General features: G+C 44.1%; 1 protein-coding gene across 2 annotated transcripts in view; it reads left to right on the top strand.

The window, feature by feature from the left end:
* The window catches only part of RALGPS2 (Ral GEF with PH domain and SH3 binding motif 2), a 158474-nt gene that overhangs the window by 39964 nt on the left and 98227 nt on the right, over positions 1–20283 (top strand). For both annotated transcript variants that reach the window (XM_066597467.1, XM_066597466.1), the window contains exons 2-4: positions 11018–11167; positions 11641–11748; positions 18051–18101. In XM_066597467.1, the coding sequence (XP_066453564.1) occupies positions 11111–11167; positions 11641–11748; positions 18051–18101 (216 nt within the window). In that variant the 5' untranslated portion in view covers positions 11018–11110. The remainder of the gene's footprint in view (positions 1–11017; positions 11168–11640; positions 11749–18050; positions 18102–20283) is intronic.

Raw genomic sequence — 20283 nt, 5'->3', positions numbered from 1 at the left:
GTGGCTCAAAATGTAGATGAGATTCAAGCTTCTACCTTCTATTTCTTTTAACCTTTTTTCTAGTTTGATACCTTTTTTTATTTACATTTCTCCTTTTCAGCTGGTCATGTGACAGTATTCTGTTTGTTACTACAGTGCTTACCATTTGCATACATTCATGCTTCCTTCCTGTACTGTATCTAAACCGTTTCCGACTATTGACTTGTATGATAAGTCAATCAGATGTCCTAAAGAGTCACTTTGTTTGGAGTCCAGCAGCTGGAACCCCCACTGATGTTGAAAACAAGGGGTGATCCAGTCCCGGATGTCTGAGGCGAGCCGGCCATACATGTACTGACTCTTGGCAGTGTTGTCTTGTGGGGCTGGGGTCTTGTGTGTGAAGCCAACTGAGGGCATCTGAATAGGTTCTATGTTCTTCCAGATTTTGCGTGGGCTTCTTTCCACACTCCACGACTTTAATTGGGATTCTATGGAATCAGCCTTTTGTGAGGGTCTGCTGCCATCACGTTGTTAATGTATGTTTAGCGTATACGTTAAATGACCATGGGTAAGGGTAGTCAACAAACGTATGCAGTATTAAGTTTACATGTATGTTCTTGTAGCATATACATTAAATATGCAGTCATGTTTCCATGTGTTTTTGTTTTTACATTGAAAACATGGTGTTTAATGTAAGGTCTTTGTTTTTAATAGTTTATAGTTTTTTAATTTGTGAATTTAAATTGTGTACATAAAACATATAGAATTGTATAGAATTGTACAGTTTTATGTTTTCCATTTCTTATTGACTATAATGTTAAAAAAAAAAAGTATACGTCCAAAGATATTTTTTTTGTAGGACAAAAGAGTGGTGTGCTGCGTTATTCTAGCCCAGAATAAAAATGTACAGGGTTAAATGTATGCACCCTTCAAATACGTTTTACCTAATTATAGTATATGGGTACATCAATCAATCTATTTTAATGCAGGTTTTGTGTTTTTGTTCCCCCCCCCCCCCCCCTCTCTCGTATTCAAACCATATATGCTTAACAAATGGCTGAAATGTTTGGAATAGCCTCAGTTAGAGAGTTCGGCTTGTGAGCCCCATTAGGGACAGCAACTAAAGGATACTTTACACAGGGCGATTACCACCCACATTATCTCTGGAAACTGTGAATTTGGGTGATCTTCCAGTGTACATGCAGATGCGGACAGGGCACTAAGTGAGAAATCTCTCACTTGGGTTTTAGCAGAACTTAAAACCATGCGACTACTGGCCCGTGTAAACAGATGCCACTCAATGTTTGGGCGACTTCTGTTTACTGCAAATGGGGTAGGACAGGCTGGAATGATCTGCGGACGCTTTACCTCCATTCACTTGACAGACTATCACTCCTGCATAAGCACAGGAGCGATAGTCGGATAACAGTCTGTCGGACAGCTGTCAGATTCTTATGCGCCCCCCGGTCATCCTGTGTAATGCCTGGTTTAGACAACGATTATCGCTCAAAAGATGTCTTTTGAGCGACTTTTGAGTGATTATCGGTGTGTGCATTTTAGCAAGGTGAACGCTCAAGTTGTTAGCAGTCACTTTGTGCTCCGATCGGGGTATGCAGAAGACAAGCGGGGCCGCCTGTCTTCTGCATCTAGCTGTTATCTCATCGGAGCGCTCAGCTGTTAAAGAGCTGAGCGCTCCGAGCGGGGTATGCAGAACACAGCTGGAGCGCTGTGTTCTTCATACCCCAGCTATTCATGGAGCGTTCAGCTGTTGTACAGCTTTGTGCTCTGTGCAGGGTATGCAGAACACAGCTGTGTTCTTCATACCCTGCCTGTGTTCAGGGAGTGGGATACAGCTGAAACAATAGTATCAGCTGTATCCCGCTGTGAACTCCCTGTTAAGGCTGATCATTCTCTTTCAGCATGCTGAAAGAACGATCAGACATTTGTTGCCGTGCAGTTAGACCCAATGATTCTCTCTCAAAAGACTGCTTTGAGCAATTTTTGAGCGAAAATCGTAAGGTCTAAATGGGCCTTAAAGGGGCCTTTATGTGAGTGTTGGCCATGTCTATACAGCACAGCGGAACATGTTGGCTCTATATAAACAGTAGTAGATACATTTATCAGTTTAAAAGGAGGATTTGGGGAAATTTTGTACAAGAGAGCAGGGCAATTTTAATAATTTTTAAAGTTTTTTTTCCTAAAACCTGTTGTATTTCTATTGAAAAAAGGAGTTTTACAGCTATATCAGAATACATAGACACTGGTTACAAACGTCAGCAAAACAGTTGATAGCAGCAACCTGTGAATGGTGCTAATGTTATCCTCTCCTGGTTCCATAGAAAGATGTCTAATGTCATTGTTATTCAAAAGCTGGTGGTATTGTATCTGGTCACCACCAGGAAGTAGGGGTGGAGACCAGATTGACAGGCCGGTGACGCCCCCTGTTCCTGATTGGCTTGTGGCTGCCTCCCCTTCCTCGGCCTCAGAGGTCCTGCCAGTCACTGAGAATGTTGGCTGGTCGGCCAGCCATGGGGGAAGAAACTTCCTCCCAGTGGCGGTAACACTTGCTGAAGGTAGAGGGGGCAGGGGAGCAGTACCAGACAGTGGGCTTCCATCTACCCTTTACTGGCCCCATCGTCACTCTCCCCAGTGGCTGTAGTCTCCCACCTCCACTCCCCTTACCGACCGCGCTGTCACACTCCCGGCGTGGAGGGAGGCGGCCGGCTCCTGAAGCTGTGGGGCTGCTGCCGCTGGCATAAACAGGTGGGGGCTGAGGGGGGAGCGCGCAGGGAGGCTTCAGTGAAGGGGAGTAGCTCAGCTCTGCCGCATCAGCGCCCCCTGTCACAGCAGAAAGAGACAGCCAGGAGCCACAATACAAGGCTGTGGGTGGCAGGAGATGGAAGGGGGAGGTGCTCTGGGGACACTGATAGGAGCAGCATCAATATGGTTTTCTGGCTGCCCTGGGGGGTTAGGGGTTAGTTTTCCTGTTAGGCTTAGATTATTACCTCTAAATGCTTCCATGTTACAGCTGTAAAATGGAAGCATTTAGAGATAATAATCTAAGCCTAACAGGAAAACTAACCCCTAACCCTCCTGCACAGGCAAAAATCACTACAGACGCTGCTAGGACCTTCAGGAATTCATCCAATGGGGAGTTAGGGGCGTGACAGTGGCGTTCCTCCATGCAAACCCTGTCAAACTACTAGCTTCCTGGTGGTGACCAGGTACAATAATACATCAAAAGCCCAACTTCCATTGCTTGAATGGCTGTGAAATATGGTGCGCCTTCTCCTTGTCTAAATGTTTCCTTAGACTGTAATCAGATGGAGCCTCGGGCTGTTTTCCATCTGCTGCGCAGTTAAACACTTGTACTGGGAGCCCGTTGTGTTTATGGATGGCAGCGTTGTATGACCCCGGACTGCTTTATTGGTTTACTGCTCTGCTCCTTCTGTTAATTGGTAAGAGGGGTTTCTTCATGCTGTCATTTATGCCCATAACTTTGCCTTTTGTCTAGTAATGTTTTTATTTTGCTTGCTGCTAAAAATGTAGAATCTGTTTTATGTTCATGTTAGGGCCACTCCATGCCAAATCCTCACCGCCCCAGCCCGACCGTCTCAGATTTTTGTGAAACTTGGTAGAATGATAGAGAGAAACTATTGGGTAGATGATAAAGTAACTTAGGCCTCTCTCACACAGGCGTTGGTAGAAACGCAGTATTTTTTAACGCTGCTTTGGCAAGAATTTTGCCAGCGTTTTGGCTGCGTTTTCAGCAGAAAAAGCAGCTAAGGAAGCTGAAGGAAAGAAATTTAAAAAAGTAATACTAAGCAAGTGCCGTTTGGGTCCCCGCTGCTACTCTCTGGAGCTCCAGGCAGGCCCCTGGGCACTTGTCAGCGCTGATAGACCATCTATTGCTGGTGATGGGGATTTGAAATTCCCACCTCCAGCAAGAGATGGCTGTGATTGGTTCAGGAGTGCCGACTCAGCCAATCACAGCCATTCAATGATGTCATTCAAATGAATGGCTGTAATTGGTGCATCGATGGCCAGCTCTGATTGGCTGAGTCGGTGCTCCTGAACCAATTGCTGTAGAAGACGCTGCGTTTTGACGCTTGCGTGAACAGCTCCATTTGAAATGAATGAGGTGTTGTAGAGCATTCAGCGCTGTGCTGAAAAGGCAGCACTAAACGCTGTACAAAAACCATCTGTGAGGGAGGCCCTAGATGTAAAATGTTAGGCCTTGGTGATGCACGATGTGGTATTTATACAACAGACTGGCAGACGTGAAATTTTGTGCCTAACCTGTCAAAAAGAGAAATTTATAACTAAGAATAATTTTTTAAACTTTCATCTTGGACTTGTTTTAAGGATGGTGAAGTATACGTTCCATAAACTTGTTAAGGTCACATGATGTAAACTTTGTATGTACACTTTAAATATTCAAGGTCAATATTTTTTTAGAATGAAGGCCTCATCTCCACGGGAGCATGCGGGAGCCCAAAGCAGAATCCGACCCTGTCCGTGGCGCAGAATAGTGCTCGCCTGTCCAGGTGTTCACTGTGGATGTGTGTGGAAGCGCTGGGCGGCGCACATGTACAGTAGAGATTTTTATTTATTTACTTTTTTAAATCTGCTTTCCCACGGTATCCGTGGCTCGTCCGCAATTTAATGCGGATCGGACGGCTTCCATTGACTTCAGTGGGAGTCGTCGATGTGGGAACCGCAGCAAACAACTCCATCTTGGAACAGAACAGCGCCAAACAGACCCCACTGACTATAATGGGATCTGTTCACTCTTAGTTGGAAGGAAAAGCGCTACATGCAGCGCTTTGTGCTTTTTTCCCCCCAGTATTTTGTGTCTGACATGCGACAGAACCTTTCAACTGGACGTTCCAACACAGATATGAAGCGACCCTTAGTGTGTAGGTTCACCCAGTTGCAGTACATGGATCCACCTTAGTGAGGACTTGTTCTCTCGGAATGTTTAATTATACCTGTCTGAGGGTACACATGATGGGGATGGCCATTTGGGATGTAGTAAACTGTTTAAAACCTCCTGTAATGTTGCATTCACATTCATGACACAACTTAACCACCAAGTTTCGTTATACATGCAAGTCGCAAAATCTTATAGCTTTCAAAGAACATGTTTTATATGGAATATTTGTTTGCTGCATGTCACTAGTTGTCTCTGAAGAAAACCTCTTTATTATTAAGAGGGTTGTCCAGTTGCAAACTATTGATTTGGCCTATCTGCAGGGTAAGCCAGCAATAGTAGATCAGTGGGAGTCCACTGCCCATGACCACAGCTGATCAACTGTTTTCTGGAACGGTATGTTAATGCACTGAGCTAATTTCTGCAGGAAGCAGGCAGCTCTGTTCCCGCTGCAGTGGCCAAGCTTGGTATTACAGGCAAAGTTCATATTCACTTCATAGGCCTGCAATATGAAGTCTGACCACTGCAGTGCTAACAGAGCTGTCTGCTTCCTGCAGAAATCAGTTCAGTGCACAAGAACACTAGTCTGGAGAACAGCTGATCAGCAGGGATTCCAGACAGTGGACCCGCTGATCTACAAGTGACGGACAATCCTACAAGTGATCCCATCGGTAAGTTGTAACTGGTCAACCCCTTTAAGCCTTTCCTCATTCCATTGTTCATGGAATGTTTGAGTTCCGGATACTCGCCTAGCTTCTTCCTGCAGTCTGGGTAATGACGTCTCCTCCTCCATTATTTCTTCCTGGAACACATCGTATTCTTGGTGAAGTCCAATAACTGAGTCATAATTTCAGTGTAAAGATGTTGTAAACTTAGCCCAGCTGCTAGTCTTACATGAATTCTTACACGAGATGTGGCAAAGTGCCATGCAGCAGTGACCATCTACACCTTGGATTGGCTGCCACAGTCACATGTTCTGGTAAGCTGCAACCAGGAAGGACTAAATGGTTGTGACGCAATTTTAGCTGATGGGTCGAGCACTTTAATTTTTTTTTTTAAATCTCAAAATGAAACTTGCACCGAGGAGACCTTGCATCTACCTGTATTACATATTGTCCCAAAACATGTGCATCTTAATATATGCTAAGTCTAAGTCTACAACATGTGACCTGGAAATGAAGAATTAAATATAGCACGAAACTCCATCTTTTTTATGAAAAGTGACACGGTTGGGTTAAAAAGCTCATTAGTTTTGTGTGTGATTTGGTGTGGAATGATCCCATGTTGGACCGTAAAGGTGGCGATGCAGGTTAAGGTGCGTTATAGTTTACAAAAATCACTAGGTCTTTCGTATTTGAATGATAATCATTCGATTGTTGGCCGTGTTTACACTGAACAATCAACAATTTATTCGCTTATCGGTCATTTTATGCAAGCACGAAAATCATCGTTGTCTCGTTCGCCAATTGTTCGGTTTAAATACCAATCGTTCAGTCATTCTCATTCACTTATACAGTCAATGATTGAGCGAGCAAATTATTTAACTGCTTGTGTAAACGGGTTAAATGAGCCAACTCTGACAGCGCCGGTGCAGGCTGAATGCACACGGGCGGAAATTCCATGGCGAGATTTCACGCTGCGAGGATCTGACCCGGCCGTCTGCATTCACCCTCAATCTATGAATCGTTCCATCTAAAGGGCCCTTAGGCTAATGTTGGTGGGACTGGTTGACCATCTGGTGGGTGTTAGATATTTGGCATGTTGGGGGGAAGGCCAGGGAGAATGGGCATTTGTGTCATGGGTAAGGGGTGTCTAGAAGAATAGCTGATGGGCATACAAGTATTCGGCTGGCGGCTATTGTGTGTGTAGAACCACCATTCTGCTAAAGATTATAATTGTGCAATATCGCTGGCTGTGAGACCAATAAAAGTATAACCTTCATTCACAATCAGAAGCTTACCAAGCAAATAAGTCAAGACGACCCAATCATCAGTAGCGAAAAACAGATGTGGCTAACCACTTCCCACCGTTACTGTATCCTATGTTAGGGGGTTAATAGGCCGAGGACCCCACAATTGAGCTATAATTTGTGAATTGTCTTGATCCCGTTGATATTGTGCAGACTATCGTTATATACATGAATTTCTTCATGGCCAAACTGAACTAATCTGCACAAAATTTGCCACATGGGTAAATCGTCTCTTTGGAAGGCTTACTGTGTTTCAGCTCACTGGGACCTTCTATTCTTGACACATTCACAAAAAAATCTGAATACAAAACCAAATACAAGCGAAGACCTGATATAAAAACATTTCGAGGCGCTGATTTACCCATGTGGTTAATTTTGGTGCTATAGAGGTGTTGGACCCGTATTGGTAGCAAACAAGGTTATAACTGCACACAACAAACGGTAACATGAAAATAGATCTATGTGAAGCCGGGTAATTCTGCTACTAGTTTATATTTGGCAGTTTCGGCATTCCCGGTGTCGTATTTTGCCTCTCTGGTATCGATGACCTTTTAAGGTGCATTACTGCAGGGTCTTATGTACGGCCGTTCTGTTTTAGGGTGAGAACTTGCCCATAATAGGATCATATTGGGGTTAATGATACCATTTAGACCCTGTTTACCCACAAAGCTGTTCACCACTATTATAGGATCCGGTATATGAGGGCTTGTGTCATTCCCCTGGCTGTGTGTGGCTTTGAGTAATCTGTTTATTAATGGTCATGGTGTCGTCTTGTCAATGAGAAGTGTACATGTGTAGGAAGCTTTTCATTGATTGCGAATGTTTGTTTTAATTGATCTGTCAGATATTGCTGATTTGTCGTATTGGTCTTCAGTGAAGACTGCAGTTGGCCTCCATATCCCACCACCTTCCCAAAGGCTTTGGCTCCCCCTTGGCATGGTCTGGGAAGCTGTGTATAGTGGAGAATGTATGCCGCCTTGGCCGCGGACTCTGGCATCTGCAGGAACCCGTGGCTGCTTGCTGAAATGACACATAAGCTGTGATCGCTGGTGTCTGATTAGGATGTTCTGATGACAGACGTGGCCGTGCAGACCTGTCATTTATATTACATGACTAATGGCTTGTGCTGTGAAGCATTCCAGACCAGTAAGCTGTCAAAATCAAGGCAGCGGCATAGCAGCGAGCTGAAATCCTACATGGCCATATTGTGCCGTCTTATGGCAGCCGGATCGCTTCCGAGAGAGATTCCACTACATCCCAGGACTTGTAGCAAGTAGATTGTAGCATTTTCACACCTCCTTGAAGGGGCAAAAGATGGCGGTTCTGGTAATCCGTAAACGCACACAAGTTCTTCGTATGGGAAATCATGTTTCAAAGTTTAAGATGGCCGGTAACGAATTCAGTCTGGAGGTTATATAATAGAGGGATTCCTCAGGGCTCATACATGTGGAGACGCTGTGTGCACAGACCCCGTTCAGTAATGTATATGGGGTGCACTGCCAAATCCTGCCACTAGGAGGCACTCTGTAATACAGGATGTGACCGAGACACACGCAATGGTTTTGCATGGATTCATGCTGAATCTGTGGGTTAAAAAAAAGCACACAATACTTTGTCTAAATATATAGGATCGGAGACCCGAGGAGGTGTGCAGTATGGGCTTATGACAGCTACATGTCTTGTATTAACCCCATTCCTGTCACAGCAATTTTTTAAATTGGTACAATTACATAAAGATTGGGATTGCTGGATTTTTTTGTTTTGCTAGTTTTAAAGAAAACTTATTTTTAAGGACAAAATTTGCTTTCTGTCGCCGAATTCAGAGCTCTAATTTTTTTCTCCGTTGATGGAGCTGCGTGAGCTTGTTTTATGTGGGGCAAGGTGTAGTTTTTACCGGTATCATTGTGGGTTGAACAAAACTTTTTGGTCACTACTTTATTCGTTTAATTTTGGACACAGAAGTGAGCAAAACGCAGCAGTTTTGGTATCGCTTTTTTTTTCTCCCCCTCTCTGCACGGCGGATGGAATAGACGTTATTAGTTTAAACTTTTGCAAAATCCGCAATACCAATTTTAAGTTTATTTGTATGTAAACAATGAAAAACTAATTTTTAAATATTTGTTTTAAACTTAATTTTTTGTAATTGCCCACTTGAATATGCGATCTCTTGATCGCATGTCCAATTATATATGTACTGCAATGCTTTCTGTATTGCAATGTGCTTCAGCTATCATCCTATTATATATTGGATATATTAAGATGGCAGTCCTGGAGGCCTCCACAATGCCAGCGGCTGCAATGACAACTGTTTGGCACCCTGCGATCATGTGGCAACGCAGAGGGCAGTTACAATCAGGACAGAGAGATCCTCTTTGTCTAACCACTTAGACGCTGTAGTCCATTTACCACTGCATCAAAAGGGTTAAATGATATATTGCATGTTGAAAAGGGAATAATGATGTACTCCCAATCCCTCGCATTATCTATAGGATATGCCATAATTACCTGTGTGGGTCCCACCACTTGTGTACGCATTTATCAGCAGAGAACAGGGATCCACTGATCAATCCCAGCTCTGCGCTGCCCCCCACTGGTGCCTGGGAGTACCAAACCCGTAAAACAGCCAGCTTGGCTGTTTCTGTAACTCCCATTGAAGTGAATAGGGGTTACAGAAATGGTGTAGCTCACTGTGCAACACTGTCTTCATAACTCCATTCTCCATGTTTGGCTGAGATGGGAATATCTCTTTACGGATCCGTACAACGCTGCTTTCCAATATGACATTGAGACCTCTTACTATTGCTTGACCCCCTTTATGCTGCATCAGAGGATTTTCCAGCAATATATGAATCGTGGTCACTAGTTCTTCCTATGCTAGAAAAAAATATCCTTCTGAAATATGTCGTCCTGATCAAAACCAGTTCATTCTTGCTCAGACGTAGAGGTTGCTGGTAACTACTGGGTTCCTGTGATAGATCTGTGTCTGTATACTGAATATTCAACATATTGGTATTTTTTGCTGCGTTTATTCAGTTATGTGACAGGTCACATGATGTCCACTAGGTGGTGCTGCGAGCTCAGATATAGCATTCGGTGGTCTAGGAGGCGATAGGATTTTATTACCTTGGTATTGAGTGGTAATTTTAGTTTTCTCTTTGCATGCAGATAAATTCAATTTCCAACACAAAATATTCACACAGTTACACTCCAATATTGGCTATGATGAGCATTAGGCTACCTTGTTGTCACGGACTTGACAAAGGGAGTATTTCTATTAGAAAAAAGTTGGTTGCACATGTAACAGTATGATGTAGCCAATTACCACGTCATAAAACTGCACACATTTTGCCACAATTTTGGGTAGCGTTAAAGATGATACATTTTACATTGTGTTTCACCCATAAAAAACTGCATGGCCAATTATCAGATCACAGATCTGGGGCAATGGGTTTGCGGGTTTTCCACATACTATTTGGCAGCACCGCTACATGTGAAGCCAGCCAAATGCTTCTTTTTTTGCCACTGTGGTGTTTAATATAATTCTGTGCTTTCCTATTGGGATACAAGCACTCAAAATTAAAATGGGGGGGGGGGGGATCTGTTTAATTCCTTTTTAATTCAGTTCCTCTCATACAATTGATAGGATTTCGGATGGTGTACCAATTGCAAAAAACCCCAACAGACAGGGCTTGTATGTGAGAGACCTGTACAGTGGTGAAGTTTCTTTGCCTCCATTTGTCTCCATATGTTTTTTTTTTTTTTGTAAACTTTACATTTAGATGTCCCTTTTTTCAATAGTCAAGCAGTATGCATTCACCAGAGCATCACCTTCTCGGTACTCGGAAGAAGCTGAACAATGAAACTAGTCATTAAGTTAAATTTAGAAACTAATTTTCTTACCTTTGACCCAAGGCAATTATCCGAGTCCACTTTAGAATAGGTCTTTCTGTCTTCGCAGTCAATGCATTTAGTCTCTGAGATGAATGGAGTTCAGTTCCTATAATTACCTTGAAACCTTTTTACGGGACACCGGCGGTTCTGTGCGAAAATGTTCACATTCCTTTACTCTTTGAGTTGTCATTTTTGTGCTTTTTAATGTTTTTGGCCACTGATCATCTTTATTTCTTTTATTGCAGTATGAAAATGATGCTTTTACTTCCATGGAGATGATATGATCAAAGTTTTGCGCTCACTTCGAAGAGGGAGCAAGCACTAATGGTGCTGAAAGAATGGACGTAATGAACGGCCAGTCGAGCAACATTGCTCTCACAACGAATGCTTCAGAGGTGAGGGACCGGTGCTCAGCAATCCCATCAAACTCCAAAAAACCTTACAAGATGAAGCAAGTAGACCCAGCGGCCATTCGCAGGGCTACAGTCCAGGGGCGTAGCGATATCCCGCGGCAGATCGCCGCTGGCGGCTCTCCGCGCTGAGCCTATCTGACAGATAAGCTCACCGCGGAGAATCGTGGCAATTCGCAGCATGCTCAGATTTAAATCCTGCCAGCGGAGAATTGCTATGATTCTCCGCTTGTGGACAGCGGGGCAGCACTTTCCATAGTAAGTCTATGGAAAGTGTTCACTGCGTTTCCCGCCGCAGGGAACGCAGTGAAAATTTGCCCGTGGACAGGAGGCATTATGGTTATCAATGTGACTTGTTCTGTTCCTATCAGTCATCTCCTGAAAACCCCACTACCTGTATTCTATGTAAAGTGCTATCTGCTCATCTAACCAAAGTTTTCCCCTTTTTCTCATTGCAGAAAAGCAGCAGCTCAGAATCTCTGAGCGACAAAGACTCTGCTGCCCTGAAGAAAAGCTTCGATGCTGTTGTGTTTGACGTCCTCATGGTCACTCCAGAGGAATATGCTGTAAGTTGTTAGTTGTACTGTCAGGAAGGGTCCATTTTAGACGAGCCAATTTCTCGTTTGAATGAGAGAATGATGTCAGAGTTCGCTCGTTCAGCCTGTTTATACCGGCAGATACATCGTTGGCTCGTTGAAGCAAGAAATCGTCCAGTCCTTCTCATTCACTAATACAGTGAATGAAAACTACTGAAGGATTGCTATTTATCTTCAAAAAGATTGTATTGAACTTTCATATGTAAATTATTTTCAACATTTGAAGATAAGACGGTCTGTTGTCTCTGTATTTATAAAAATGTTCATTTTCCACATAAGGACAATGCTAGGTGTGATGTCTTCTTCCCTCCCTTCATTTGCTTGCACATAACATGAATAAACAATTTAACCTTTTTTCTATGTCTGGCCCGATGATTCTTTCCCTAGTGGGTCCCTCTTTGGCCATCTGGCAGTGGGAGCCCCCCATAGAAGCGCCACCTTCTTTTCTCTTGTCCCATTGAATCCAGTTCTATATATCCTTATATTTGTAAGATTTGGTTGAGGAAGCAAAAAGTGAGAAAGCATGAAGTTGGAACCGTTCTAGGGGTTAGGGAAAGGAGGGTGCCCTAGGTCCACAGACCAAAATTGGTCATCAGAGTTCTCTGAATTTCTGTACTCTATCACCTGCGGTCTCTCATGGTATTGCTCCGTTCCCCAGTCATGACATGAGGGAAGTAAGAGTCTGTGAACTAGATCCAGACGGCCCACCTAGCATAGAATCTGGAGCATTCTGCTTCCATGTCGTTACATCTAAGCTCTTCCATATATTTCAAGGAGCCCAAGGCCTCCAACGATGCTACTCTGGGGATTGCGACACTCTGTCTCCGATATCTGGGGATAATCTGTCACATAGCCATAATCAAGTGCCTGAGCAGTCCCATTTAGAGCTGAGACTGGGTCCGGGGTAATGGATAAGAGCCAACTCTGGCGTGAACTGCAGTGAGGAAGCAGAAAAGGGATATGTTGGGATTAGAGATGAGCGAGCATACTCGATAAGGCAAACTGCTCAAGCGAGTAGTGCCTTTTTTGAGTACCTGCCCGCTCGTCTCTAAAGATTCGGCTGCCGGCGGGGGGAGAGCGGGGAGGAACGGAGGGGAGATCTCTCTCTCTCCCCCCGCTCACCGCCGCAACTCACCTGTCACCCGCGCCGGCAGCCGAATCTTCAGAGATGAGTGGGCAGGTACTCGAATAAGGCACTACTCGTTCGAGCAGTTTGCCTTATCGAGTATGCTCGCTCATCTCTAGTTGGAATATGTCTTGTCCCAAGGGGACAAGGGATGCTATTTAAACTGAAGTGAGTGAGCCAACAACGTTTTTTAGTCCTGCATAAAATGAATGACAAACAAAAAGTTAACAATTTGTCGTTTAGTGTTGGCTGTGTTTACACTGAGTGGTTATTCACTTTTGCTGGTTTGAACGATTATTTTAAACAATAGTCGTTCCGTGTAAAAGGGCCTTAAAGGGGTTGTCCAGCGCCGAAACGGGTTTTTATTTTTTTTTCAATAGCCCCCCCGTTCGGCGCGAGACAAACCCGATGCAGGGATTTAAAAAAAAAAAAACGGGATAGTACTTACCCGAATCCCCGCGCTCCGGTGACTTCTTACTTACCTTGCGAAGATGGCCGCCGGGATCTTCACCCATGATGCACCGCGGGTCTTCTCCCATGGTGCACCGTGGGCTCTGTGCGTTCCATTGCTGATTCCAGCCTCCTGATTGGCTGGAATCGGCACACGTGAGGGGGCGGAGCTATGAGGAGCAGCTCTCCGGCACGAGAAAAGGGAGAAGACCGGACTGCGCAAGCGCGTCTAATCGGGCGATTAGACGCTGAAATTAGACGGCACCATGGAGACGAGGACGCTAGCAACGGAGCAGGTAAGTGAATAACTTCTGTATGGCTCATAATTAATGCACGATGTACATTACAAAGTGCATTAATATGGCCATACAGAAGTGTATAACCCCACTTGCTTTCGCGGGACAACCCCTTTAAAAGATGAAGTCACCCATCTTTTACCATGCCGGTTTTAGGTTTAATAGTGTTAAGTTCTGGGTATACCTTTACAACAGTATGTCCAGATACAGAGGTCTATATTCCCTAGACATAGGATTACATGTTAACATTTTGGCTGCCTGCAATCATTACTACAGGGTACGAGGGACGTACGGCATACTATGGTTTTGAGTGCAGTAGAGGCGTTCAACCCCAGACCTCAAGGTCATGTTTTCTGGATTTCCTCTGTATTGCACAGGGGATGCAATTATTGTTAGACATTGCTTCAAGGGTTCTTACTATAGGATATCCTGAAAACATGACCTGTTGGGGCTCCTTGAGGACTGGAGTTGTGCACGCCTGGAGTACAATGTTACAAGAATGCAGTAAGCTCCTAAGTGGTAGCTGGAGGCAACCAGTATGTCGTATTTTAAATCTGAGATAAGTAAAGATTCGAGGTCTGGGGCGTGCTGAAACCAAGAAGGCAGGACAATTCCAAGAAACTTTTACTTGGAAAGGCAGTGCGTCTCGGCATCAGAATAATGCCTTCGTCTGGCCACACGATGCCTTTGGATTGCTATTGATGAGATGTGACCATTGCTATACAGATGTTACTATGTGAAACCAACATAAAAAGAAAGCTTTTCCTTCTGTAAACTTTAGCGTTATAATCAGCTAATCTAAAATGTTAGATAAAAGCTGGAGACTGCATTTACTGATAAAAGGGATCCAGTCTGTGAACGGAATGGTTATTTGTGCTGCACTACTGTGCAGTAAACACACAGTGCTCATAGGCTCTAACCTTCAAATACAACCCGATTTGGCAGGTTGTGCCATCATACACAACCCTTTTCAAAAAGCGGCACCTAAAGTGAACAGCTGGTCACCCGGGTCCCGCTCCAGACACCCCTGACAAGCAGCTGATTTAGCTAGGTGAAGCTGTTGCCCCTGTAGCTGAAACATAATTTTGCAAGACAGCCATTCATATAAATGGCTGGTCTATAACCTGGATGGCACAATTACTGCCGTAACCGGAGCTGCTCTTACAATGTCTTCCCATTACAGGTTATAGAGGGGGATCCTGAGCAGAAAGCTTCATACTGAAAGCTTCATATGTACAGCTTTGTCATTTTGGAACAACCCCTTTAAATTTCAAAAATGAACATAGCAGCCTAGCAAGCCATGGAATTACCCTGCAGCGTCCCTACAGGAAAATGAAGCATTACACAGTATTTATTGAAATCAGTAGGCTCTCAGTGTATGAATGCAAAGCCATGTTAGGCTTGAGGGGATCCACCACCCGATAAAGGGAAGCTGAAACTTGTAGGCACATTGCACCTTTACAGAATAAACATACGTTCCAGTTTGCCTCAGAACGAAGTCTGCCCATAATCCTTCATTTAGTGCACAAGGATGAAGGACCTGTGATGTCAGTCGTGTGATTAGGGGCAAAGCACAGATTATATGACTGATCACATGACTGTGACATCACAGGTCCTGTGAGCACACTGCTGCTTTCAGGCTTTGTGTTTTATATATCCTTTAGGACCTGCGATGACGTCCCTGTCGTGATCAGGGGGCGGGGCATGTGAAGCACACACACACTCACAGACAAGTGGTCATTATCACTTTGGTTCTCAAATCATGGCTTGTTGGGGAGTTGTGAGCACTGCGTTTTGGGAAACGCTGGTGTACATGATATGCAAGCTTTTGCTTTGTGCCAGACATAATGAAAACTGTTGTTCTGAACTCCTCTGTCCTGAGAAGATTATACTAAACATCTGGTGTCATCCAGGTGTTTGTGACAAGCATTCATCTTACTTGGATAGCAGAGGTTTCCTTCCTCCTAGTCTCACATAATTTTGATTTTGGCTCAGTCTCTTACTATGGTGTCATGACCACAGACGTTCGTTACGACTGAAGCAACACCTGTAGATGTTTTGTTACTTCGGGGATGAGTTGTCATTTGTAGACATTTGGCAGTCTGACCGTTTCTTGGAAGTCTTCTCCATACATAACCAGTGATTCTGCTGTTCAAGGGAGCTCCAGAGCCTTAAAAATAACAAAGTTTACTCTTCGCTCCTGGACCTGAAATGTGCAGTACATGCACAAAGTGTGCCAATGTGACTGAATTAAAGGAATTCAGCAAAACTCCTTTAATATAATCATTTGTAATAAGAGTAACTATGTGTAGTGAATATGGACTACAGAGAATATCATTTTCGTAGTCCTTTATAGAAGATGAGACATCGTTAATAACACTCGTGCAAGGGAAGGCAGCAGAAGGGATTCATTGGAGGCTTTACAACAGTAGTCTCACTATGGCGCACCAAATATTTACACAGAAGTTTACAACGGTTTACTGTTTTTGGTTTAAAATCGCCAATGTTTCAAAAGTGATAAGTGGGCGGAGTTTAGTGGGGAAGGGGCGGTGCTTCCCACAGGATGAAAGATTTACTATAATTTACTCCACAACTGGCTCGAATTATAGCACAACTCTATGCCTCCTATGTGTAGGTGTAGATTCCAGTTTCTAGCATGGACAGCCAAAGATGTGCCAAACTTGTTTAGTAAAACCTCCTACTATATCTTGCAGCAACATATTTTGTTTTTAGATTGGCATATGAGACGCCAGTCGAAGGAATTCTTCCCCAAAGTCCTTTGCTGATCCCCCACTTTGATCCAGGTTATTAAAAAAACTATTACTAAAGTTTAAAGATCACCCATGTCATCTCTGTAGGAATCCAGGAAAATAAAAAGAACTTTCTCAATATGAAATAAAAGGTATTTGAAGGTACCATATGGGCCTCGTAGACTTCTGTGCGTGCAGAATTACACCTCTAAGCTTTGACAAGAATATGAAACTTAAAGGGAACCTGTCATCATGTTTGAGGCCCCCTAAGCTACTTTATGGGGCTCAAACGTGATGGAACGCGGAGTCCAAGAAGCTGTTTCATACTCGCTGGGCTCCCTGTTCCAGCACGGTGTTCCTGTGAAGTTCATGCTCGCCATCTACCGGACTCTGTCGGTGCGTGCAGCTCCCATAGAGATGAATGGGATATTCACCTGCAGAAAGGGTCAAGCTGGTGGCATGTGCAAACTTGACAGGGACGCCGCACAGTGAGTATGAAACTCCTGTTACCTCACCTTTTGGGACCCCTAACGTTGTATTTGGGACTCAGACGTGATGATTGTTTCTCTTTAAAAGTTTTTCTTCACTTTGATCAATCCCTTCTTAGGTTTCCTGAAAATAAGCAGTTTAGAAAGTGTCTTACTGCAGGGACCTCTGTGATCGGCTCTAATCTTTGGGAAAACCTGGAAGTAAAGGTGGTTTTACGCAGAACCCATATTGTTCAAAAGGTCATTCAAACAAGTGAAAATGAACAATCATTCACTTTAACTGCAGCCAATGACCGAACGTGCATAAAAAGCATTAGATTAGCATTAGAAGCAGGAAGCAAGAAGAGCCTTTCCTCCGTCCCACTTGGCCTCCATTCACTAACCTATCATTGATCCTGTGTGAAAGTACAGTAGCGATTACCACCGGGATGACTGTTAGGCGCTTATGCGCTCAACTATATTTTTATGCTAAAGGATTTTAAGCGCTCATTGTTCTTGCAGCGCCACCACAGGGAAAATGAAGCATTACATAGTGCCCATTCCAATCAGTGGATTGCTGTGTAATACTGGACAGGTGCGTCAGGCTGGGTTTATACAGGGTGCAATTGCCGCAGACTTTCCGCCCGGAAATTCTGCCAGCAAACTTAATCCCGAGCCTAAGCGGCAAAGTGGACAAGATTTGCAAAAATCGCGTTCACACACTGCAGATAAGCCGTTGCGGCCAAGCTTCACTGAAAATGATTTTATCGCCTTATCCCCCCTACTATGGGGAGAGATGGCCGCAGCGGAATACAGGCGGCGAAGCTGCTTTAAACTGAACGGTGCGGGTTTTGAAGCTGCCTTTCTGCCGCGGAAATCTCGCAGAATTTCTGTGCGGTCCCGTGGGATTTATGTCCCATATGACCGCAACCTCAGTGACACATTCTTGTAAACTCTTCACTCTGGACAAGAGATGAGTGCCAAATGGAGAGATCTCACACTATAATGAGGCTTATGAAAATGGGGTCTGTAAACCGGATCTAGAACTTCCAGAGTCATGAAAGTGGTTTTCTCTCTCATAACTTCTATGCTTAAACATGCATCCTTTTCAGACCATTGATTCCAGTATACCTGATGAATGCAGTCAGTCTTCAGTCCTAATCCTCTGGCCTCTTTCTTGCAGGGTCAGATAACACTAATGGATATGCCGGTTTTTAAAGCCATTCAGCCCGAGGTGAGTAGTTTTATGGAATTCATGTCTAATAAGGTTCATTTTATCCTTTGGTCTTAGAGGGGTTTTCTGGGGATAATACTGTTGATGACTTCTCCTCAGGATAAGTCAACAGTTGATCAGTCAGGGTCCGGCCACTACGCTGGGGCAATAGCAGCTGCTTACACTCTGACCCCTGTGTATTTGCAGCACACCAGCAGCTGATCGGCCGGGCTACCAAGTGATGGACCCCAACTATTGATAACCTATACTGAGGAGAGGTCATCAATAATATTTTCCCCGGAAAATCCCTTTAACTCTGTTTGACATAAAAGTTTTCTGCGGTTTTACCTCTCTGTTTATAAAGTCTGGAAAAAAAAATGTTATATTTGGTTCTGTGCTCTTTATATAAATTTATCCACCTTACAGCAATTCAGCACTTACTAATATTTTGCTTTAGCAATATCTGGATGTGTCTCCTCGTGTTGAAAATTTGGCTTCTGTAACTAATCCTCCTCCTGATTCAGTTGAGGAACTATTGAAATCCTGTAGTTGATGATTGCTTTTTATTAGCCCTCTGTCTTCACTGGGATTACTTCTACATGGTCTTAGTGTCTCCCACGGCCGCCTCCATGATGCATACAGTCTCTTACGATATCCTTCCCAGATTCTGCAGTCTTGTCTTCCTTGTACTACAGCTGCATGAGGAGTTTCTCAGTTTTTGCGCGCTTCCTGATGGATCAATGGAGGCCGTATAGAATATGTCCAAGTAGGCTAAATAGGTACTATGTTATACAGCCAACAGGTTTGATGGACATGTGGTGCGTGATCAATCATATTGCAGCCAAATAGCGCTGGTGCTCCTACTAATGTGACTGAATGCTCGTCCTTTCTTGGCATGAATGGGCTATAACTGCAAACTACTGCCATTATTGTCCAACAGGCAAGACTCTAGAATGGTGCAAAAATTAAAGCAGTGGAAAAGCATCACTTAGTTGAATCCAGATTTGTTTCCCCATACTGATGGAAGGGTCAGAGTGTGGCACAAGCAGCATGAATTGATGAACCCTTTCTGTCAGGTGTTCAAAGCAGCAGCAACTACAAGAAGCTTGCCTGTCTACAAGGGCCGATATTCCTGCGGAATGATTTCAGCACCTAGTGGAATCTACCCCACAATGTTTTATTTTGGTTACAGCTGGGCTGGTATAGTCGGCATACTTTCTACCCCTCACCCCCATGTGTGGGAGCCCGTGGGTGACACAATGGCATATAGTGGCATCTGTTGGAGGTAAATGTTTAATAATCCCCCAGATATATACTTTTGATATGCATATGCAACCTTATCAATATGTCCTTTTTGAACATTGTTACATCTTTATGGCCATAATACATGCCTTTAATGAATGGATGGCTTTCCATTAGATTTTGGCACATGATTGCGGGGGTTTACATCAGTTCAGTGGAGGTCAGTTGATCGGTGCTATGACCTGGCTCGAGGTCAAGGCTCAGTACAAAATCTTAAAGCTCATCCACATCAAACTCTGCAAACTCATGTGTTTCTGAGCCCCGCACTACTTGATCTCCTACGTCTATTAGTAATGGGTATTGTAGGTCCTGAAGGCTGCTCGGGGCTTCTAAGAAATGTCTTATGACTGCGTCCGGTTGCCCATCACCCTGTTGAGTTTGCTTGACTGACTACTTGTTGCTACCTGTACTAAGTAGTCGCAAGAAGTAATCTGCACTACACGTGATTACGTATCCATGTGCCACACATTTGTTTTCTTGACAGGCAACAGGAAGCATTAGAGGCTCCACAAGAAGTTATACAGCTTCTAAAAAAAACAGAAAAGGGGGTAGAAGTTCAGGAGCCGGAAATATGTTGTTACTTATGTGTCCTGTCAGAGAGAGACTATGTAGCAAACTGACACAGGCTGCAACATATGGCAACGATTCAGCCCATTGTTTAAGGATTCCGTGCAAATAATTAGAGATGATCGGTGCCCGAATCTGGAGTTCCATTACCACTGTATTGCTGTGGTGCGGGGCGCGTTGGGCAGATTATCTTCTGTTCGTCTCTATTGCTAGCCTTGTCTTTGCTCTCTAACCTTTCAGATGAATGGCTCTCGGGGCCAGCGGTTGTGTCTACAAGTGATCCGGTCACCAAGCGGTTAAGTTCCGCAGTGTGCTAGCTGCTTTGACTCTCTCT

Source organism: Eleutherodactylus coqui, chromosome 3 (genome assembly GCF_035609145.1).
Source record: "Eleutherodactylus coqui strain aEleCoq1 chromosome 3, aEleCoq1.hap1, whole genome shotgun sequence".
Taxonomy (NCBI): domain Eukaryota; kingdom Metazoa; phylum Chordata; class Amphibia; order Anura; family Eleutherodactylidae; genus Eleutherodactylus; species Eleutherodactylus coqui.
This window is presented reverse-complemented; position numbering and strand designations above follow the sequence as displayed.